Source organism: Lepus europaeus, chromosome 6, assembly GCF_033115175.1.
Source record: "Lepus europaeus isolate LE1 chromosome 6, mLepTim1.pri, whole genome shotgun sequence".
Lineage (NCBI taxonomy): Eukaryota > Metazoa > Chordata > Mammalia > Lagomorpha > Leporidae > Lepus > Lepus europaeus.
Window position 1 is genome coordinate 58674802 of NC_084832.1, and position 23600 is coordinate 58698401.

Sequence of the window (23600 nt, forward strand, 5' to 3'; positions counted from 1 at the left end):
CAGAGTGATAGAGAGATCATCGCATCTGCTGGTTCACTCCCCAAATTGCTGCAACAACCAGGCTTGGTCCAGTCCAAAGCCAGGAACCCAGAGTTCCTTCCTTCCCCACATAGGTGGCAGGGACCCAAACATTTGAGCTGTCCTCCACTGCTTTCCCTGGCACATTGACAGGGAGCTGGATCAAAAGGGGAGCAACCAGGACTTGAACTAGTGCTCTGATATGGGATGCTGAAATTGCAGGTGGCAGCTTAGCTCATTGTGTTACAGAGCCAGCCCTGCATTGAACTTCTTGAGCCTGTGGCTTGCTAACTTCCTTCAGTCATAGAAAGTTTTAGACACTATCATTTTTTTTTTTTTAATTTTTATTTTTTGACAGGCAGAGTGGACAGTGAGAGAGAGAGACAGAGAAAAAGGTCTTCCTTTACCATTGGTTCACCCTCCAATGGCCGCTGCAGCCGGCGCACTGTGAGGTCCAAAGGCAGGAGCCAGGTGCTTCTCCTGGTCTCCCATGGGGTGCAGGGCCCAAGCACTTGGGCCATCCTCCTCTGCCTTCCCGGGCCATAGCAGAGAGCTGGCCTGGAAGAGGGGCAACCAGGACAGAATCCGGCGCCCCAACTGGGACTAGAACCTAGTGTGCCGGCGCCGCAAGGCGGAGGATTAGCCTATTGAGCCACGGTGCCAGCAGACGCCATCATTTTAAGTATTCCATTTCATCTATTTTTCTCTCCAAGATTCTGATTAAAACACATATTTTCAAATATGTACTGTCAGCTATTACACATTCCAGCTCTAATGGATTCCTCACTTGTGTCCACTCTGATATTTAGTTCATCCAGTGAGACTTAAATTATAACTTTTTAAATTTCTAAATGTACTGTTTGTTCCTTTTTTGAGTTTATGACAGTTTTCCCTGTAGAAATTATGTCTTATTTGTTTTTCTTAATATTTTTCATATCATATTTATTTATTTGAGTTACAGTAATGGGAGATTGAGAACAGAAACACATTTACTCTTCCATCAACTGGTTTACTTCTCTGGTGCCAGCATCAGCCTGGCTGAGCTGAACCTGGAAACTGGGAACAATCCAGGTCTCTTAGCTGGCTGGCAGGAACTTGAGCCAAGAAACAAACTCAGGTACTCAAAACTGAAATGCAGGCATCTTAAAACTCCCCTAGTGTCTTAATTCCGACTAAATGCACACCTCTGTTTATTGTTTTTAATCAGTCTAGTTGTTTTATATTGGTCTATATCTGAGAATTCCAATCTAAGTTTTTGTTTTTGTTTTTTTAATTGATTTGAAAGGCAGAGTTACAGAGAGAGAAATATCTTCCATCCACTGGTTCACTCCTTTTTTTTTTTTTTTGACAGGCAGAGTGGACAGTGAAAGAGAGACAGAGAGAAAGGTCTTCCTTTTTGCCATTGGTTCACCCTCCAATGGCCGCTGCGGACGGCACATCTCGCTGATCTGAAGCCAGGAGCCAGGTGCTTCTCCTGGTCTCCCATGCGGGTACAGGGCCCAAGCACTTGGGCCATCCTCCACTGCACTCCTGGGCCATAGCAGAGAGCTGGCCTGGAAGAGGGCAACCGGGATAGAATCCGGCGCCCCGACCGGGACTAGAACCCGGTGTGCTGGCGCCACAAGGAGGAGGATTAGCCTGTTAAGCCATGGTGCCGGCCCATGGTTCACTCCTAAAATGGCCACAAAGACTGGGACTGTGCCAGGCTGAAGCTAGGATCCTGGAGCTTCTTTGGGTTTCCCGCATGGGTTCAGGGGCCCAAGCAGTTGGACCACCCTCTGCTGCTTTCTCAGGCACATTAGCAGAGAGCTGGATCAGAAGTGGAGCGGCCAGGATTTGAACCAGCACCTATCTGGGATGTCTGAGTCGCAGGCAGCGGCTCTACCTGCTATTCCACAATACCAGTTCCTAAAGTCTTTTATGGTTTCTTTTTTTTTTTTTTAACATGTATTTATTTATGTGACAGAGTTAGAGAGAGAGAGAAGGTTTTAAGTTTCATTTATTTGACACACATGCAGAGACAGACAGATGGACATAGACATATATCTTCCATCTGCTGATTCACTCCCCAAATGCCTATATAGCCAGGATGGGGCCAAACTGAAGCCAGCAGCCCAGATTCCAGAACTGCATCTGGGTCTCTTTTGTGGGTTAAAGGGGTACTTCAGCAATCACCTGTTACCTCAGGGTATGCATCGGTAGGGACTGATGGAAGAAGAGCCAGGGCAGGTGTCTCAAGCAGTGTCTTGAACACTGTGCTGAGTGCCCACCTCAGACTCTAGTTTCTTTTTTTAAAAAAATTGTTTTATTTCTTTTCATTTTGCTTTAAAGATAGAGACCTTCCATCTCCTGGCTCAATTCTCAAGTGCCTGCAAGAGCCAGAAACCAGGAGCTCCACCTGGGTCTCCCACATGGGTGGTTGAGACTCAGGTACTTGAGCTATCATCTTGCTGTTTTGTGTATTAGTAGGAAGCTGGATGGGAAGTGTAGAGGTGACATACTCTTGACACTCTGATAAGGAGTGAGAGAGTCTCAACAGTGCCTTAAGCTGCTCTGCCAAATGCCTACCCTCAGAATCTAGTTTCTTGGAAGTGTTTTTCACATTGTATTTGTAAAATTATTTATAGGACTAATATGTGACTTTCAAGGAAAGCTTTTCCTTCCAGAGAGGGTTTATACGGGCTTCCACCAGGACTTGATCCATTGTTTCAGTAATTTATTGCTGTGTAACAAACCACCCCCAAAGTGGAGGATTAAAAACGAATGTCCAATGTAAATATGTTTTTAAAGTAGGAATCTAAGAAGGTGAATTGCTGTATCACATTACAATGAAATTTTAAAACAATCTAGCATTTAATGTTAAGGCAGAGATGATGTTATTAACTTTAATTGGGTGTTTGTTCCATTCAGCAAGATTGACTACCATTAATGCTATACTTTCCTATTTGGTTTTTAAAAGATTGGTAGGAACTAAATTGTCAGATATCTTTGCATCAGAATACAAACATTTTTCTATCTACTCATATCCTAATACAATGGAAGTAGCTCTAAAAGATGCATGGGTTTCAATGCAGTGTTCAGAGCTATTTACCTATATTGGTCCTAGTTGATATCTTTCATTTATTAATCTTTCAGGTTTTAAAATATTTTGTGTTTCCAATGGACACTTTTTCTGAGTGTATTTTTGTGATTTGAGTCTTTTAAGGGTTTATGAACAAATGCCTGCTAGGTAGCTGACCAAAAAAAGGTTTTAAACCATAGTTTCACACCTTGTCTTGCAAAGCTGTGTAATACAAAAACAGTAAGTATTCAGAAGTAAATACAAAAATAAATTTTTTTTTTTTGACAGGCAGAGTGGACAGTGAGAGATAGAGACAGAGAGAAAGGTCTTCCTTTTTGCCGTTGGTTCACCCTCCAATGGCCGCTGCGGCTGGCGCGCTGCGGCTGGCGCACCGCGCTGATCTGATGGCAGGAGCCAGGTGCTTTATCCTGGTCTCCCATGGGGTGCAGGGCCCAAGCGCTTGGGCCATCCTCCACTGCACTCCCTGGCCACAGCAGAGAGCTGGCCTGGAAGAGGGGCAACCGGGACAGAATCCGGTGCCCGACCGGGACTAGAACCCTGTGTGCCGGCGCCACAAGGTGGAGGATTAGCCTAGTGAGCCACGGCGCCAGCCAAACATAAATTTTTTAACCTGCAGATATGTGGGTGTTGCCTGCAGGGATGGGGAATGCGTAGCCTGTGGGCTGTATAAGGTCCGCAGAATCATTGGTCTGGTTTTGTGCCAAGGTAACTGCAGGCAAGACTTGAAATTCGATAAATCTACAGCAGGTTAATTTTTAAGTTGATGATTTTGTATGGCCCACAAATGATGTTCAGAATATCCAAATGGCCTTGGCAGAGAGAACGCTCCCTACCCCTGCTTTAAGGGATCATCATATTTCGGTTATATAAGCCAGTGTCTTTTGGGTCGCTTGTAGTCTGTTTTGTTGGTGTTGTTGTTTTAAATAGCTCATGACTTTCAGACATCAGTATTTCAGCTTGTGTGTACAAAATCAAGCTGTAGCTTTTCTTGATGTTCTATTGTCCTATTATTGGGGTAACTGCCTAGTTGTTTGAATTATTGACCATACGTGTATTAATTTGGAAAATGGGGTAATAATGCTAGCTACATAGGGAACCAATGGCTGCCCCACTGGTTAAAGCCTTAGATCCCTCCCTCTGCCTGGAGGTGGCTCTGCTTGTAACCATTTCTTCATTCATACCTTACTATTTTTAAGAAATTGCCATGTCTCTCTTCCAGTTTCTACCCATTCAGTTGCTAAGGCTACATTTCTCTTTCTCAGTAATCCTACTTCACTCCTTCCCAGATGACTAAAAAACATGAAGTATTGAAGATGTTTTGGGATCTTAAATATTTTTTTTTAAATTCTTGGTGTGGTAGGAAAACAAAATTATACCCTCCCCATAGCCTTCCTCTACCCCACCCCCCCAAGTAGGGGCAGTACAAGATTTCATTGTACTCTAACACCTATGAAGAAGTTCCTGGCCTACTTAATATATAAATACCTTTCCTCTTCTCATTTGCCCGAAGATGTTTCCTTTCTTCCCCTTAGATATTCCCTGGAAGAATTGTAGTTCATTTTTAGAAATCAGTGTGTTAGTTATTCCCAGTTGGTAGACATTCTCCTGGATTTAATCCAGTAATGATTCTGTATATGCATGGGAAGAATCTGGCTGGCTTACAGAGGCGTCTTTCCTGGATAGATTTCCTGTCCCTCATCTACCGGTCTCCCTTTTGCCCTTTGTGTTTGTGTCTCCACAGATCTGAGAAATGGGCTGTGCTCATGGGTTTCCTTTCAGCACACTCACCAGGCGGGCTCAACTCCCTCTATGTTGCCTGCTGTTTGTTCTGTTATCTTAAGCTAGCTCTTGTGCCCAGACTAACGAGTGCAGGTGCTGAGCTTGCTGCAACATCATGCCCATTTTCAAGGCTCTCCTCTGCTGCGTCTTACTCAGTTGCCCAGTCTAGTTGAAAGTGTGATGCAGTGGATAAGAGCTGGGTTCTGGAAAGGTTTCTTTGTGCGACTTTGGGCTGGTTACTTAATCTGTGGGTCTCTATTTATTTCATCTGCAAAATTGGGATTCTGATATTGCCCACCTCTGTGTGTGGGATATACTGTTCTGGGAGACATCTCTAACTAATATGACTTAAACACAGTTTTCTTCTTTGTAAAGGAAGTTCTGAGGACCAGTTGGGTACTTCCCATGGCTATCCGCTCGCTTTGTTGTCATGGGCTAGTAGCGATCCAGAGACGCTGCTCTAGTTCAAATCTGCATCTCAGGCAGCAGAATGGAGGCCAGGGGAAGGAGAGGGGCTCAGCCAGCTTTGTAACTCTTTATACCAGCATGTCCTAAAGAATCTGGTATGATCACGCAGCTGGTTTTCCCAGGGCGAGTCTCTTCCATTGCACCGTGGAAGTGCTGACCCCTGCGATTTCCCCATATGTGGGAAACTCGACTGCAGAATTTGTGGTAGTGGGGTCTGCGTTTGCGTTCTCCCCTGATTTAAAAAAAAAAAAAAAAAGAATATGGTAACTTGGCAACACCTAGCAGCCACAGAACACTAAAATGTATAGGTTTAATTTGGGTACCTTTGCCATTGTGAAATCAGGGTTTGGTTTCTAACCACAAAGGGGCGAATGTGTATTGGGTAAGTAGCTAGCAGTCTCTGCACCAAGACCTCCTGAGAATGCTGTGTGTTGGGGACTTTAAAGGACAGCAAAGGGCCGGCGCTGTGGCATAGCGGGTAAAGCTGCTGTCTGCACTGACGGCATCCCATATGGGCGCCAGTTCAAGTCCCAGCTACTCCACTTCTGATCTCGCTTCTGCTGATTTGCCTGGGAAAGTGATCTAAGTCCTTGGGCCTTTGCATGTGTGTGAGAGACCTGGAAGAAGTTCCTGGCTTCAGATCAGCTCAGCCCTAGCCATAGTGGCCATGTGGGGAGTAAACCAGCAGATGAAAGACCTCTCTGTAACTCTGCCTTTCAAATAAATAAATCTCTTAAAAAAAAAAAAAGAGAGAGAGAGAGAGAGATTCAGTAATCATGTAAGGACTTGGTATAGTTACACCTCAACAAATGCCAGGCAGTCTTATCTCCTTAGCTACGGGTCGGATCACCAGCATTCATGCTTAACTCTTCAGATCATATCATACTTGTCCAGGAGAGTGATCTTTTTAAAATAATACCCAAAACTGAAAATTGTAGATTTCTTGGCAGGAAGGAGGTAGGTAGGTGGGGTTGTTCCCGTGTTGGAAAGCAGGTAGTTTCTTAGAATAGGATTTAGCCTTTTACTACATTAGTTATACTTAATTTAACAGTAGAGTTGATAAGTCTCAGAAAACCACTGCTTGATACTTTTTTTTTTTTTTTTAAGATTAATTGGTTAATTTGAAAGGCAGAGTGACAGAGAGATCTATTGATTCTCTCCCCACATGGCTGCGGCAGCCAGGTCTGGGTTAGGCCAAACCAAAGAGCCAGGAACTCCATCATGGTCTGTCATATGGGTTTCAGGGTCCCAGCAGAATCAATGGGGTATAATTAAGAATAAATTAGTAGATTTGCTTAGTTTTACACAGTAATATACAAAAGTGTGTACTAATTATCCTAGAAGACAGTAATCAGAAATACCTTTGAAAAATCAGGCCTGTTTTCAAAAAGGAATTTTCAAAAGTTAACTAGATCTTTAATTAAAAAAATTACTAATCAGACTCTTAAGTCTAACCAAATACTCTAGACTTGTATGCTTAGAAAAAACCTGCCACACTATTAAATTAACTATATTGGTTTTATGATAGGGAATGGGTTTTTAACATGTAATAAACAGATGTGTTCCAATGGTTTCATTCTTTAATATTCAGTTTACTTTTTTTTTTTTTTTTGACAGGCAGAGTTAGACAGTGAGAGAGAGAGAGACAGAGAGAAAGGTCTTCCTTTCGTTGGTTCACCCCCCCGAATAGCCACTACGGCCAGCGTGCTGCACCAGTCCAAAGCGAGGAGCCAGGTGCTTCCTCCTGGTCTCCCATGTGGGTGCAGGGCCCAAGGACTTGGGCCTTCCTCCACTGCCTTCCCGGGCCTCAGCAGAGAGCTGGACTGGAAGAGGGGCAACCGGGACAGAATCCGGCGCCGCAACCGGAACTAGAACCCGGTGTGCCGGCACCACAGGCGGAGGGTTAGCCTAGTGAGCCGCAGCACTGGCCAATATTAAGTTTACTTTTATCCAAAATTTCTAGTGGTTGAAATAAAACTAGGGCTTCCGTATTTTTTGTACAAAATGCTTACTTGGGACCGGCACTGTGGCGCAGTGGGTAAAGCCACCACCTGCAGTGCTAGCATCCCTTATGTGTGCTGCTTCACCTCTGACCCAGCTCTCTGTTGTGGCCCGAGAAGCAGTAGAAGATGGCCCAAGTCCTTGGGCCCCTGCATCCACATGGGAGACCCTGAGGAAGTTCCTGGCACCTGGTTTCGGATCTGCCCAGCTCTGGCCATTGCAGCCATCTGGGGAGTGAACTGGTGGATGGAAGACCTCTCTTTCTCTGCCTTTGCCTCTCTGTACCTCTGCTTTTCAAATAAATAAATAAACCTTTAAAAAAATAATGCTTAACTTTTGGCATTGTTATAAAACTTAATTTATTATGGATGACTTATTAGCAGTTTATAAGATACATGGTAGTGATTTTTTTTGTCTGTAACCTTGAAACATTGTGTATTTTCATCAAGAGAATAAATAGGACTATAATCACTTATTTATAAATTATATCAGGCATATTTCAGATTTCATCTTCTATATTTCTGTCTACTTAGCACATGTTTCTTTATCATTATTCTCTTGGTGTTTGTTGACAGAAGCAAAATAACTTTAATATTGGCTTAAACACAGTATGATTAAGAAGATAAGCTTACTACAAAAGAAGGTATTATTGTTTTCAAAGCTAATTACAAGTAATTTCTAAGCTGCATGCCTTTTTGGGTATTCCATAGTACACCATCTTCTTTAGTAGTAAGGATAAATATATTCAGATGCTAAAATTTTAACTTTGACTCTGCCACCATTGCAATTTAAGGTATTTAGTCATAATTTCTTAGATAAGCATATCTTTAAGATTGCTTTATCACATGTAGTACAACTGACAGATCTTAAATGGCTGATAAAATAGTGGCTATGTTTACTTTGTTGAAGGTTTTTTGTTGTTTTTTTTTTGTTGTTGTTTTTTGTTTTTTGTTTTTGACAGGCAGAGTGGACAGTGAGAAAGAGAGACAGAGAGAGAAAGGTCTTCCTTTGCCGTTGGTTCACCCTCCATTGGCCGCTGCGGGGCGCACCACGCTGATCCGAAGGCAGGAGCCAGATGCTTCTCCTGGTCTCCCATGGGGTGCAGGGCCCAAGCACTTGGGCCATCCTCCACTGCACTCCCGGGCCACAGCAGAGAGCTGGCCTGGAAGAGGGGCAACCGGGACAGAATCCGGCGCCCCAACCAGTACTAGAACCTGGTGTGCCGGCGCTGCAAGGCGGAGGATTAGCCTGTTGAGCCACGGCACCAGCTTGTTGTAGATTTTAACATGAAGCTAGAAAACAAAAGTTTCAGGAAACTCATCATATGTGTTTTCCTTTTTAAAAGATTGTTTACTTGAAAGGCAGAGGGAGAGAGATATCTTCCATTCCCTGGTTCACTCCCCAAATGGCTTCAACAGCCAGGACTGGGTCAGGCTGAAGCCAGGAGCCAAGGAGCTTTATCTGGGTCTCCCACGTGGGTACAGGGGCCCAATGACTTTGACCATCTTTCATTGCTTTCCCAGGCACACTAGCAGGGAGCTTAATTGAAAGTGGAGCAGCCAGGACTCGAACCAGTGCCCATACGGGATGTTGATGCTGCAGGTGGAGGCTTAACCTTCAATGCCACAGCACTGGCCACATCATATGGGTTTTTAAACTATTAAAATTAAAACTATAACTAAAACTGTTTGCTGTACTCAATTTAAGGTATCTACAATATTTCATTACAGAATTAAACATTATTTGTTGAAAGTTCTCTGTTTTGTTCGTGACTAAGTAGAAAGCCTAATTAATATATTGTGCATTTTTGTGCCCATTATTTATGTTCATGTCATGATGATACCTTTGTACTAGGTAGGAGAACAATCAGTGCTTTTATTGAAGGCTTATTTTGGGAAGCACTTCATATACAATTCAGAATCAAATTTAAGCCTTACAGAAGCTCTTTTCAATAATCATTATTATTCCCATTTTCCTATGAAGATATGGAGATTCTAAAGAGTTAAGGATCTTGCTTATGATCATGTAAGCAAGTTGGTGAACTGTAATGGAATTTATTTATTTTTTAGAGATTTATTTATTTATCTGAGTGGTAGAGTTACAGAGAGATAGGTATTTTTCATCCTCTGGTTCGCTCCTCAGGTAGCTGCAATGGCTGGAGCTTGGCCGATCAGGAGACAGGAGTTTCTTCTGGGTCTCCCTCGTGGGTGTGGGGGTCCAAGCATTTGGGCCGTCTTCTACTACTTTCCCAGGCCTTAGCAGAGAGCTGGATTGGAAGTGGAGCACCTGGGACTCGAACCAGTGCCCATATGTGATGCTGGCATGGTAGGCAGAGGCTTAACTTATTACACCATAGGGCCAACCCCTGTAGTGGAATTTAAACTCAAGTCTGGTTCGAGAACCCTTTGTTTCACTGTGCCATGTTTTTTCTAATAATATATCAGCTCTGTGAATTGTACAAGTCACACAAAGTTAACTTCTTTTTCAGCAAACTTTGAATGTGAAAATCTAGATTCATCAACAGACAAATTTGTGAGGTGGATGATTCACTTCATGTTCCTTAAATGACATAACACGACATTAAAAACATTATTTGCTCTTCCAGAATTCAGTTGTTCACTCAACATTTTCGGAATTCATGCACTCTGGAATTGTATCAAGCAAGGGAAACCTGTATTTTGGTATTCTCTCTTGAACATCTACCTGGGGAATGCCTGTTTTTCTGTGAGGTGTTAAGTGTTAGAGGTACATAGTGGTTCTGGTACTGGAATTGTTATACCTGGCTTTCAAACCCTGGTTTCACTTCTTAACTGTGTGATCTTGGGCAGGTTATTTAGTCTTCTGAATCTCTGTTTCTTTCTCTCTAAAAAGGAAAGAATAATAGTGCCTTTCTCAGGGCTGTTTCAGATAATGTGTACTTGTAGCATCGTATCTGGCACATAGTAGACAGATTTAATAAATGTTATCTTTCATTACTGTCTTACAAGTGGTATTTGAAATATAATGTATTTAAAACAAACAAGCTGAGTAGACTTGTTCAGTATTATCATCTGCAGTTTGGGATAGCAGTTGTCTTCCTTGTGTTATTTGAAAAGTCTCCTAAGTGCCGGCGCCGCGGCTCACTAGCCTAATCCTCCGCCTTGCGGCGCCAGCACACCAGGTTCTAGTCCCGGTCGGGGCGCCGGATTCTGTCCCGGTTGCCCCTCTTCCAGGCCAGCTCTCTGCTGTGGCCAGGGAGTGCAGTGGAGGATGGCCCAAGTGCTTGGGCCCTACACCCCATGGGAGACCAGGAGAAGCACCTGGCTCCTGCCATCGGATCAGCACAATGCGCCGGCCGCGGCGGCCATTGGAGGGTGAACCAACAGCAAAGGAAGACCTTTCTCTCTGTCCACTCTGCCTGTCAAAAAAAAAAAAAAAAAAAAAAGTCTCCTAAGTGCCTCTTATGTTCTGCACAGTGCCATATGCATTTTAAAAATGTAGTAACAGCCATCATCTATGCTTTTATTTTTCATATTTTAAGGACGGTGCCAGTAGTTGTGTGGGATTTCACATATAAGAACTAGATGTTTGGCTCCTGGCAGCCATAGTTAGCTTACTTCTTTATTACCTTTTGGAAAAGAAAAAGTAGAGAATCACTTGGTGATTTGTTATTTGGAACAATATTTGCTTAGGAGAAAAGATTTGAGAAATTCTTCAATGGCTGCAAGCAAAAATATTGTGAAAGCTTCATTATGACACTGTAATTGACACTTTGTATGATTTCTGGAGTTTCTTGAAGGTATTTCTAAATATTATTAGAAAGCACTAAAAATAAAAACTAGGCATTTTCTATACATTCATAGCATAATATTTAAGTACTCAAATGTGTAAGTCCAGGTAAATTAACCTTTAATTAAAGTGAGTATATTTATTAAAAGGTTAAGAGTTATAAGTCTAGTCAAAATTTCCTTCTAGATTATTGCTTCAGAACATTGTGATTTCTCAGAAGCTTGATAAGGAGTTAAATACATAAGATAATAAATGCATACATAGTTAAATACATAAGATAAGATGTTCAGTTATATTGCCTATTAAAAGATATGTCAGGGCTATTTTTATTATCTGTAATGAAATCTTGTTAGAGAAAACTTTGCTTTGACATTAATTCACTGCCATTTTTTTCATCACCAAAGTCCAAATGCCAAGGAAAAGTCAACTCACAATCTGGAGGGGTTTATAAGCAGCTCAACTACAGTGATTGCTGGCATAAGTCATCCTATTTTTATGGTTCCTTTAAGTCCTGATTAAGCCATTTGAAGTTCTGAGAGATGATTGGATGCTTTAGTATAAACATTCTCAGCTTAGTTTGCATAAAGGATGATTGTGTCATTGATGTGGAGTTTATTGTTTTTAATATGAACTTTTTCAAGAACCTTTTTCTATAATAAATTTTAAAAGGTTTATTTAGTGTGTTCTGCCAGTTTTTATGTTTACCTAAGATGTTGTAACTGTACGTCAGTTACAGTTCTGGGAGTAAATATTGACTTTACTCATGTAGTCTAAGTTTTTATGAGTGACCAGACTTAATAACATGGGCTAATTTAACCTCAGTGAGGATTTTCAGAAATCTGTTTTTGAAGTTTACTAAAACCAAGATACAGTTACCAGTTTTAATGGTTTGATTTTAAAGGAGCAAATTTGCAATGTAATTTGTTCTTAGAAGCCAAAGAATAGGTGGGATAGAGATAGTGTAGCTGTTCTTTGTGGAGGGAAAAAAAATGCATTCACGTTAAGTTTGTAGATTATTTTCTTCAGACAGCTGTATGTAGAACTTAATTTTTAATAGTACTTTGTCTAACATTAACTCAGTGAGTCTGAGATTTCATATTAAAAATCATTACTGAATAAAGTTTTTTATATTTTTAGTGATGTTCATTTAATATTTTTGAGATTGATAAATAAATATTTAGGATCATTCTGCAAAGGAACTCTGGTATTACTCTAATACCACATAGTCTATTGAGGCTAAGTTATCCATGCTCTGTTGGAGCCCAGCCTGCAAACAAATGGATTTGCTGATATTTGTCACTTGCAGGAGCTGCCAGGGTTACTATAGTCTGGACTACATTAATAGTTATTGTGCAAAAATCATCAAGTGGCATTATTTATTTTTGAAGCGACACATGTAACTTCTTAATTACAATGATTACTATAAACAAAGAAGCTAGCAGTGCTTTTATTTTTTTTTTTTTTATTATCATCAAGCAGTTCTCTAGGAGTTTCCAGCAAAATATCAATGCATCCTTAATCCTACTATGAAATACAAGAACTGTGAATAGGCTCTTGGTGCCTGCTCATAAAAATCAAATCAATAGCTTTAATACTTTATTACAGTCCATTTTGTTTAGCTATAGGTTTGTTTTAGGTAGATCTGCCCATCTGTTAGGCTCTCAGTGGTTAGTTTTACCAGTTCAATTTCTTTGTATATTTTTCCTGTAAGGAGAAAAGATTTTAAATCATATGGCCCCTTACAATATTATATTACCATTTATTTAAATCAACGATAGATAATGTACATGCTTGTTTGTTGTGCAAGTACCGAAGACATTCTGATTGAAAGACAACTTAAGGAAAAATAAGCAAATAGGAAAAGCATTCCGTTTTTATTTACAGTAAACAGATTACTGTTTTCATCATAGGTGAATGAGTCTGATCAGCAGGAATACCCCAGAGAGAGACATCTTTAGCGATAGAATTTACATACCGTTAGCTCACAGTAATTGATTAGCAGCAGGGCTCTGTAGTACAGAGCTAGCTGGGCACAGTTATTTGGGATGCCTTTGATGCTGTGGTTTTCCAAAGCTTGCTGGCTGCATGCTTGTTGCCTTTGTCCGTGACACAGGTAATTACTTGATAAAATGAAGTGCATCGCTATGAACAATTGACCCTTTGGAACAATCCAGGCTGGTTAGCAGTCTAAAACCACACTTCAAAGCCATCATTATAGCCTCAAACTTAAGAGTTTCCAAGGTACAGACAAAGGTGTTGTCTTCCTTTAGTACAAGTCGAGTGCCATTTTCAGACTTAATGAAGTATTTAAATTGTATGATATTTGATGATACAGAAAACTCTTCCGGAAATCCATCCAGCCTGCTTTTGGACACCAGAACAATGCGAGATTTTATTTTTGTTATGAAATCAGGAGCATTACAGAAGATTCTTAGTCCTTGTGAGCGATCATGGTTATCTGTTATTTCCAAGAAAGTAGTCTCCCTGGGTGTGAGCTGCTCTTTCTCCCACCTGGATTTCACTTCCTCCGCCAGTCCTTTGAGCTGAAAGAATTCCGCTTCTTGTGCAAGAAGTTGATTTTCTCGAAACCCTTCGGGCAATAGAAGTTCTCCATTTCGTAGGAAGTTTAGGACATGCCTGAAGAGGAGCCCATCCCTGTCTATGAAATAATGACCATCGGCATCAAACGGGCAGAGGATTTTTCCATTGACTATACCTTCAAGGAAAGTGTCTGGGTACTTGGTCAATGTTTGTTTTTGAGTAATGTATAAATATCCACCAACGTTGAGGGTCATCAGTGTGGATTTGCAGTTCTTTCCTTGGTCAGCATCTTCCAGGCTGTTGTGTTTCCCTTCATACTCCTTTTCTTTTTCTCTTCTGTTTATTTTACGCTCCATCTTGGAAGATGCTATTTCAGCTTGTTCTTCTTGGCTTTGGGATTTTTTAGAAAGAAACACTACCACACAAACACGCCTTTATTCAGCTCCAGGCTGGCGAGGGAATGGAAATGCTGGCAGTGTCGCCTGCGCTGGCGGCTCAGCTTTGCAGCAGGTGGCGCATCAGCTATGTGTGCAGGAGCTTTCTGGAGTAAGACGGAAGGGAGAATTTGCATTTAACTGTATCAGGGGAGGGATTTGTTGGGAGAGGATTTTCATGCATATTCTTTGACAGTGAGAGCTTTGAAGTGCGAGCTCCTCAGAATAGATTAAATTTCCTCTTTCCAGTTAAGTAGTTACAAATGTCTAATGGCTTAAATTATTTCTTCAGGCAGGTTTAGTATTGAATAGAAGGGTCATCTTTTTGGAAAACAGTACACATTGAATTAATTTCATTTTTTTCCAAGTAAATCATAAATAGGAAACCTAAAGTGAAAGAAACTATAAATACATAGAATTTCCTATCCCATAAAAACTCACACACTTTACAATGATATTGTCATTTTTGAGATGTAAATAAGAATATTTAAACTTGTAATTGTGACAGTGCACTTGAATTTAATTGAATTAGCATGGAATTCTGATCTTTAAGAAGAAATTTTTCTAACATCTTTTAGCAAAAGGTTATTTTTTTTCATCCTGAAGGTAAAAAAATCCACTAGACTTTTTGATATAATTATTTGTATTTTTTTAGTTACTATATCCTGTGGAAAGTCACAAGTTTATTTCACCCTAAAACTGCTTCAGAGTGGAACAAAAACTTGGATTACTGTAGCAGATAACTACAGATAGTGTGTGTGTGTGTGTATCTTGGGATGATAGGAGCAAGATGGAGATTCAAAATATCTACTATACCATAAAATAGTGTCATGGATGAGTTAGTTTTTGTTTCTCAAAGTGAGAAAAAGAGGACCAAAGCCTAAACCTTTTTGTTGTTTAACTTAGGAATAAGAACAGGGTGAATGTGATGTTCCTCCTACCTTTTTTCCTCTTTCCTCTGTAACTTGTCTTTTAAAGCATTTTAAGGTTCTGAACTTTATTTCTAGAACTGAAAGGCCCAGTGATTAATCTGGATATTGTCTCAGTGCTCTGGTTTTTTTTTTTTTTTAAATAACTTTTCTACTAAATAATTCTGGGAATCTACTTTGTCCTTAGATTTTAGAGTTTATAATACTGTGTGTGTGTGTGTGTTTAATTGCATTTAAGGTATTTTAAAAGTACTCAACTGTATGTTGCTTGAAGTATTAGAACAAATCTTTTTCTTTAAGATGTATTTATTGTTTTTATTTATTTGAAATACAGGGTTAGAGAAAGAGAGGGAGAGACAGAGAGAGAGAGTGATCTTTCATCTGCTGGTTCACCCCTCAAATGGCCACAACAGCCACGGCTGGGCCAGACTGAAGCCAAGAGCCAGGATTTTTCCAGGCGTCCTAACTGGCCGTGGCAGGTGGCAGCTTAACCCACTATGCCACAACACTGGCCCTTGCTTCAAATCTTTCTAAAGATGCCTTTTATTTTCTCTAAATAATGTTCAGTTTTCTTTTTTTTTTTTTTGACAGGCAGAGTGGACAGTGAGAGAGAGAGACAGAGAGAGAAAGGTCTTCCTTTGCCGTTGGTTCACCCTCCAATGGCCGCCGCGGTTGGCGCGCTGCGGCCGGCGCACCGCGCTGTTCCGATGGCAGGAGCCAGGTGCTTCTCCTGGTCTCCCATGGGGTGCAGGGCCCAAGCACTTGGGCCATCCTCCACTGCACTCGCGGGCCACAGCAGAGAGCTGGCCTGGAAGAGGGGCAACCGGGACAGAATCCAGTGCCCCGACTGGGACTAGAACCCGGTGTGCCGGCGCCACAAGGCGGAGGATTAGCCTAGTGAGCCACGGCGCCGGCCCAGTTTTCTTTAGATATTAAAAAATTATATTACTAGTATGACAGATTATGAGTTTTATATAAATCTGTTATTGAGATTTTCAAAAATCCACTAATTTTAAACCAAAGAACTAAGCTATAACATTTTTACAGCTATGTTTTTGCTTAGACACCATGAAATTCAACTTCTTTTTACCAAAGATAAAATTGCATTCTGGAGGCTTTCTGGTGTTTTGCCTGGGACTTTACAGCTTTCTCGTAGCAAAGCCAGCACTTAGACACTTCCTGTCGGTTCTGCAGCATTTAAGAAGCATTTACGCTTATGTTCTGACAATGTCGTGTGTGCTGGTTTTGGTTTTTTAGAATCAAGTCTTTTCTATAGCTTTCTTTTTAAGAAATACTGAATACAGATTTGGTGGGGTGGGGTTCCAACTTTGGAAACGCATTTGTAGAATTCTTATGCTCCCGTTACAAATGGTCCACTGCATATGGTTATCATCATATAATAGGAAAATCAACAGAGGCATAGCAGTTTTATCTCTTTACAAGCTTTATGGGACAGAATCAACACAGCATAGCTGTAGTGTAATAATGAAGGGCTGGCTAGAATTTTCTTACCTGTTTAAATAAACTAATGCAGTTGGATACTTTGTAATAGTAATGCTGAGTCTGCTTCCTGTCACCTGGTTTGGTCTGTCTCTAGATGATTCAGTGGGGAAGCCCTGGTGGGACTGCTGCAAGAGGTTGGGCTCCCACAGGGTGTCCAGGGGTCAGTGACGCTGCAGGATGGCTGCAGGTGGGACTGCCAGCCTTTGCAGCCTCACTCCAGAGCAGCCTGCACTTGCTAACTCACTCACTCCTGGTTTCTGCTGCCAGATTGCCAATGGGCACTGATGAGTGCTTTTGTGTCTGCAGGCTTGCCTTGGCAGACGGTGAGCCACCCATCCTGTGCCCCTCACCCTTGATTGCTTTTACTCATTTTCTTCCCTCTGGTACTCTTGGCTTCTGCACCCCTGACATGTATGATTTGTTTGCCACCTAGGCCTGGCAGCAGATGTGTAAATGAAGGCTTGTCTTAGTGTCTAAGTAAAAGCTGATACAGATCCACAGGACTTTCTTTTGCGTTGTTTTTGCCCTAATTTGCCATCTTGAAAAATGGCACCCTGCGGGCCCCACCTTATCTGCATTGGTCCACATTGCCCTCATTAAAGCAACATTGTTGCAGTTCACAGACATTGCAGGGGTTTGTTGATCATTGCCGCCTGTTACAGTGCACATGCCCCTCAGTAGAAGAGCAGGTTGACCTCTCTTAGTTCTGTTCTAAGTTTGTATTTACTTGCTAGCCCAACAATTATAAAAATGGTGCTTAGCACACATACCAAGGAAAGCATCCCAGGTTTATGTGACTGTCATCCTCACTGCAGATAGAAACTGTAATGGATAGGTTTCAGCACAAAAGATTTAATCCATATATCAAAGAGTAGCTCACCTAGATGTATTTGACCTCTAGATTTAAGGCTTTCCTCTGACTTTGCAGGCAGAGGATGCAAAATTTTGAAAAGTTGGAGCCTCAGTATCTTAGCCTTGTTTTAGAGTTTGATCGCCTTTATGAAAGAGTCCATGAGCCAACTTTGAGAATTTAAACAGGTCCTTGCCTTGGTATTAGCCTAGCCTGCGGTTAATTGGGCCTAATGCCTAACCAAATTCTGGAAGAACCTTCCACTATGAGGTAATGCTGGTGTCCTACCGTATGCATTATTCCGAACTCATTTCAGGCTATTTGGAGGAAATCCCATCTCTTCCATCCACTCCCATTATCTACATAGGACATCATCATCACAGATGCTTGCTCCATATATTCGCCAGAGATTATCTCATGCCATAGAAGGAAGTAGACTTTACCAGGAAGGGATCTCCCCTAAGTGGAAGATATTAGATTTCATTATTCCCCAAGATGAATAAGACCACTCCTCCATGGAATTCAGATACTCCTTTTCATGCCTTTGGGAAGAACGCAGTACTTCTCTTTCTACCTCTACCAAATGATTTTGGTTGTTTTTACCTGATTGTGTCTATGCCTGTCTTTTTAATGGATTAGTCACATGACCTTAGAAAGAAAGTAAAAGCAGCCACAGTTGGAGAAACACCTTTAGTTTTTACTGTATCCCAGTCCTGAACTTCCTGACATTTTCAAGGTCATTGATCTGTGTTTTGATCTTCCCTCTCTTTTCACAAGCTGAGTTTTTCTTCCCCCCCCCCCCTTTTTTTTTCTTTTTAACTTGAGACTGGCTTCTTCACTGCCTCCTGTTAATAGCACTGGATGTAAGAAACATTCATTTTCATAGTCAGCTATGAATATTTTATATTAGCCTTTGTGGTTTGTCAAAAAATAAAAATAAATTATACCACGGAATGTATTGACATACTTTAGGAATCAGTGATTTTTGTATGTACTCCAATTCTATTTGAATGGCAAAACCTCAGTTTCATTTTGAAATATAAAATTCATCTCATTAAATGTTGCTTGGAGCTGATATGGTACTAACACAAGGACCGTGTCAGCTACCTTAGGTAACTGTCCAGAGCATCTCATAACTATGTGGAGTGCTTGGACCTTGCTAGGACCCTTTGGACACAACCTCTGGCTGAAGGTCAAGTGACTGTTTCATTCCAGTCTCATGAATGCACTTGTGTAAATATTTTGTGGTGTTGAACTGAGTCTTCCTAGAAGCCCAAGAACCTTGGCTACATTAGCCAATTTGTTAGCCTTATTTGAGGAGTGTAGACAAGAATAAAGCCTTGTTTGTTAAAAGGAGCACAAATTAAAATGACAGACTAGCCAAGAAGTTCAGGTAAAATTCCATTCCACATTACTTTGCTTTTCACTACAGAGGTAAACTTGACAACTTACAAATCATAGTAACTCATATTTTAAATGCACTTTGGGACGTGAATGTTTCAGGGAAACCTATGTTTTATAATTTTTTTAAGCAGAAGTCATACTTTAAATTTTTGTAATAATCCTTTTAAGTGTGGCCTATGCCTTATTATTCACTGGAAATTTTTATTGTAATCAGATGAGCAGAACACTTGTGTGTGCCATCAAATGAACACTGAAATTATAATGTTGCATAGAGCTCATTTTTATAATGCCATTTGCAAATTGAAGTTTTACCATCTCAGAGAAGGAGATGTTTTAAGTTAATAACCATTATCTACGATCTCAAGATGAGGGACATGCCTGAAGATGATGGTGTTATGAAGTCAGTGACCAAAGAGGGTCTCTTCTCTCCAGTGCTGTCCCCTCCCATTGTTCCTTCTGTTGCTGTCTTCAGATCCTCTGTGTCTGCAGGGAGAGAAGGGGGCCTGAACAGACATAAAGGCTGTGTGGCTTACAGGGACAAATGTACTTTCTTATTTACAGAGTAGAGCAGTTTTAAATTAGAGATGGGGAACTCGAGCATATTTCAAATTTTTTTCATACTTGGTATTTCTGAAATTGAAGTATATCAAAATGATTGGCTTGTCAAAGTTTAGTGGCAGTATTTTATGTTTCTAATGATACTGTAAATAATGGTGAATATTACAATTGATGTCATCTTTGAGTTAATGAAATATTTAGGCAGCTCCATGAGCTCTTCCCCTCATGTCACAAGAAAATGAAATTTAAGGGGAGAGGAGAACGGAGGGAGGGAAATGTGTGTGTGTAAAGGAGGTTGGAGAGAGACAGACAAAGAAAGAATTAAAATTATCTGTGAAGGTTATACAAATGCTCCACAACACAGTAAACACAGAATCTTTGGGAGTGGGCCCAGTGAGGAGTGTGTTTGTGTAAGTTCCTCCACGCTTACAACCACAGTTTAAGAAGTGCCCTATTAAGCAAAAGGATGAGCTCCAGAAAGGGGATTGATCTCAAAGGAGTTCTAATGGTGGGGTTGAAATCTCTACCCTTTCGTTGTGAGGGTCTCATAATTTCAGAATATCTGGAAAATCCTAAAGAACTAAACTAGTGTATGGGATGACTACTACTATTACTAGTTAAACATAGGAAAGAGACCAAGAGTTATGAAGGATACAAAATCAATGGAATTTGTAGCATATTCAGCTGATTTAATACCATTAGATAGTCTAAGTATTTCATGAGTATTGAGTCTTCAGCTCTGTTACAGTCTTCCTAAATGCAGGGGTCTTAAGTTCTGCTGTGGAATTGAGTGCTATTTGATCAAAGTAGCAATGTGGTGTAAGTCAGTGCTCTAGGAGACATGAGTTTTCCAGAAGAACATGTTTCCTAATTTTTTTTTTTTTTTTTTTGACAGGCAGAGTGGACAGTAGAGAGAGAGAGAGACAGAAAGGTCTTCCTTTGCCGTTGGTTCACCCTCCAATGGCCGCCGCGGTAGGCGCGCTGCAGCCGGCGCACCGCGCTGTTCCGATGGCAGGAGCCAGGTGCTTCTCCTGGTCTCCCATGGGGTGCAGGGCCCAAGCACTTGGGCCATCCTCCACTGTACTCCCTGGCCACAGCAGAGAGCTGGCCTGGAAGAGGGGCAACCGGGACAGGATCGGTGCCCCGACTGGGACTAGAACCCGGTGTGCCGGCGCCGCAAGGTGGAGGATTAGCCTGTTGAGCCCCGGCGCCGGCCTAATTCTTTAGGTACTTTTACACATCCCCCTCCTTGTTTCAAGTGTTACTTTATTGCAAGATGGAAATTACAAATTTAAACGATAATTTGTTCATCTTTAGACAGCAAGTTTTTTTTTTTTTTTTTTTTGTATTTATTTGACAGGTAGAGTTATAGACAGTGAGAGAGAGACACAAAGAGAAAGGTCTTCCTTCTGTTGGTTCACTCCCCAAATGGCTGCTACAGCCAGAGCACACTGAACATAGGAGGGGCCTTCAAAAGTTTGTGGAAAAGGCACAGTAGCTTTTAATCCTAGTCCTCCATAAACATTTTGAAACCTCATTATATTTCTTTTTTTCTTTTTTTCTTTTTTCTTTTTTTTTTTTTTTTTTTTGACAGGCAGAGTGGATAGTGAGAGAGACAGAGAGGAAGGCCTTCCTTTTTGCCGTTGGTTCACCCTCCAATGCCCGCTGCAGCCGGCGCATTGTGCTGATCTGAAGCCAGGAGCCAGGTGCTTATCCTGGTCTCCCATGGGGTGCAGGGCCCAAGCACTTGGGCCATCCTCCACTGCACTCCCAGGCCATAGCAGAGAGCTGGCCTGGAAGAGGGGCAGCCAGGATAGAATCCGGCACCCCGACCGGGACTAGAACCCGGTGTGCCGGCGCCGCAAGGTGGAGGATTAGCCTGTTAAGCCACGGCGCCAGCCAAACCTCATTATATTTCTAATTTGAATGTTATTATGTGACTGATCATTCATTACCTTTGAGATAATCAAGTGCTAACCCTACAGGGTTAGGTTACTGAAATCTGATCATCATCTTTTATTCCTAAGATTCTTGAAAAGTAAACAGAGATAAGAACATATTTGCATATTTGAATAAAGACCAACTTCATAAAGACCAACTTCTGTATTAATACTGGGATAGGAAGTTTGCCTATCTGGTTAAAATGCCAAGTGGCTTGTATTAATAGGCCTCATTTGAGAACCACAGGGTAGCAACAGCAGAAAACTGTGAAGAAATTACCTCATGTGTAAAGAAAGGAGACAACTAGAAATGAAAAATGGTTTACCTTTGAAATGCACTTGGTCTGTGGGAATATTTCTTCTGTTCTTTTCCTGAGAGTGTAGACACAGGTGTGAGATACAGAAGAACCAGGGGAGTACTGCAGTCTTGAGGATCACCCCAAAATCTTGGCTGCTAACACCCTTGGTCTGTTTTACCTGGAGTCCAGTGAGCTCTTCAAGGCCTCCACATTGAGCTGGGTGCAGAGTGGGAATGGATGCCTCTAGCATCCTGATGCCTGTGATTCCTGACATGCCTGATCTCATTGCTTACATGCCGGTGCCAGTGAGCACCCTTCCTGCTTACTCACTGCTTGTGTCACCTAGGAATTTCCTTAACCTGTGAAAAGGGCTGTTCAGTCATTGCGGTTGTCCCAAAAAGAGTACATCTCAAGTTCAAATGCAGAGTAGGAAGATTTGGCCTAGAGCAACATTTTGACCTTTTTCACGTCTTGGGCAGTTTTTTAATGTTTTGTTGTTGCTGCTGCTCCGAGAAACAGTTTCCCTGTAGTTTTTGCTCAAAGAAAATTTAATTATATTGGGTCCTTTAGAATGTACTAGAGCAAACAAAATAGCACCAATGAAGTAATCAAACACCTCCAGTTGGAGAGGAAGGCCAATGTTTTTCTAGTGAAATACAAGTAGAGAAGATCCCACAGGTTCCAGTGGCTTCATTATATAGATGCTGTGGCACAGAGATGTGAATTTACTTCTCCAAAGTAGTGCTGCTAATTAGTGACGGAATCATAACTAGAAGCCTTCAGTTATTTTGATAAGATGTACTTTATGTAACCTGTGCTTTAAAATTTTCTGAAACTAAGTGTTAGAAAGTACATAAACAATATACCATCACCAAAGGTGTTTACACTAAGATTCGTTTGTTTTCAAGTAGCAGAAACCAGTTAACAAACCAGGCTAGACAAAGAGGAAAGGTAGGTATGCCAGAATTTAGAAAGGAGCCTTAAATATTTCCTGGATTCTAAGAAGTATTGAAGAAATGGCCAAGTGCTGGCCCCATCCTGCTTTAATATTTAATTTTAAAACTTATAAAAGTACATTTAGCTGCTGATTACATGGAAGGCAAGGCCTTTGAGTATGGGATGCTGAACGACCATCTGCTTTTTCTTTCCTGGAAAAATTAAACCCATAATTTAGTTTAGATTTTCAGTTTTGGTTGCTTCAAAAAGGAACAAGAACTTAAGACACTATGAAGCAATACAGGTGCAGATCTCTCTAGATTCTTATGTTTCTCTTCCTGTCTCTGCTTATCTCACACATACCTAAATTTTTTCTGGAAGTTTATATCAAGTATTAGCAACGCTTACCCCCTCACATATACTCATAATTTGATGGGCTTATGTGTTATATAATAGAATTGCATAATTACTGAAACTAGCATAAACAAGTTCCAGTCTAGTGTGAGCAGAAGCATGTGGGAGTACCAGAGATTAACCTGCTATCCAGTATCCTATGGCAGGCTGTGGGCATCTGTCCCTGTGTTTGTTAGTGCGGAAAGGAGTTAAGTGGAGGTATATCATAAATGCTTCTGCTGATTTAAAATTGTCTACTATCTGTATGCCTTTTTATCATCCAGCTAGAATAGGAGCTCTCAAAATGTGGTCTGGGAATATGAGTAAAGGATGCCTGAGACCTTTTCATAATTACACTAAGCTGTTTTCATGCTCATTTTTTAGTCTTCATTTCTAATATGGTAGATTTTAATAGCTAAAAGTCACATAAACAAAAGCTCTTTGTCTGAACTTTTCATTTTCTTTTAAAATGAAATTGAGATTTATTGTGTATGCTCTGTAGAATGGGTGTATCAGCCTGTCTATGAATATTTGCCACAGACATTTGAGAATGGCTGCTCTGCGCTCTTGAGTGCAGGAGCCATGTTGACTTTATCCTTGTTGTTTCTAATGTGCTCTTGAGTTACTTTTACAGGATAGCCACTCACTAAGTATTTGATAAATGTACAAGAATTAAAAGGTGTATTGTCAAGTAATT

General features: G+C 41.1%; 2 protein-coding genes and 1 non-coding gene across 4 annotated transcripts in view; 2 read left to right on the plus strand and 1 right to left on the minus strand.

Annotated features, from left to right (window-relative positions):
- The window catches only part of GTF2F2 (general transcription factor IIF subunit 2), a 138599-nt gene that overhangs the window by 54073 nt on the left and 60926 nt on the right, over window positions 1–23600 (plus strand). The gene's annotated exons all lie outside the window — the stretch shown is intronic.
- On the plus strand, window positions 5418–5582 carry LOC133762680 (U1 spliceosomal RNA). Its single transcript, XR_009866346.1, has one exon. It is a non-coding gene; the product is annotated as a U1 spliceosomal RNA (small nuclear RNA).
- On the minus strand, window positions 12602–21828 carry KCTD4 (potassium channel tetramerization domain containing 4). 2 transcript variants are annotated; one of them, XM_062194157.1, is made up of 3 exons: window positions 21753–21828; window positions 21602–21647; window positions 12602–14198 (listed from the first exon to the last, which is right to left on the minus strand). In XM_062194157.1, exon 3 carries the CDS (start codon window positions 14011–14013, stop codon window positions 13234–13236), a length of 780 nt encoding a protein of 259 aa, XP_062050141.1. In that variant the 5' UTR covers window positions 14014–14198; window positions 21602–21647; window positions 21753–21828; the 3' UTR covers window positions 12602–13233. The 2 variants fall into 2 exon arrangements, 1 of the variants encoding a protein (XP_062050141.1); XR_009866191.1 differs by lacking the exon at window positions 12602–14198 and adding an exon at window positions 19216–19280 and having other exon boundaries at window positions 21602–21808.

Bases quoted from the DNA above. Each gene is read 5' to 3' on its own strand.
- KCTD4 (XM_062194157.1), bottom strand. From the start codon at position 14,013: ATGGAGCGTAAAATAAACAGAAGAGAAAAAGAAAAGGAGTATGAAGGG.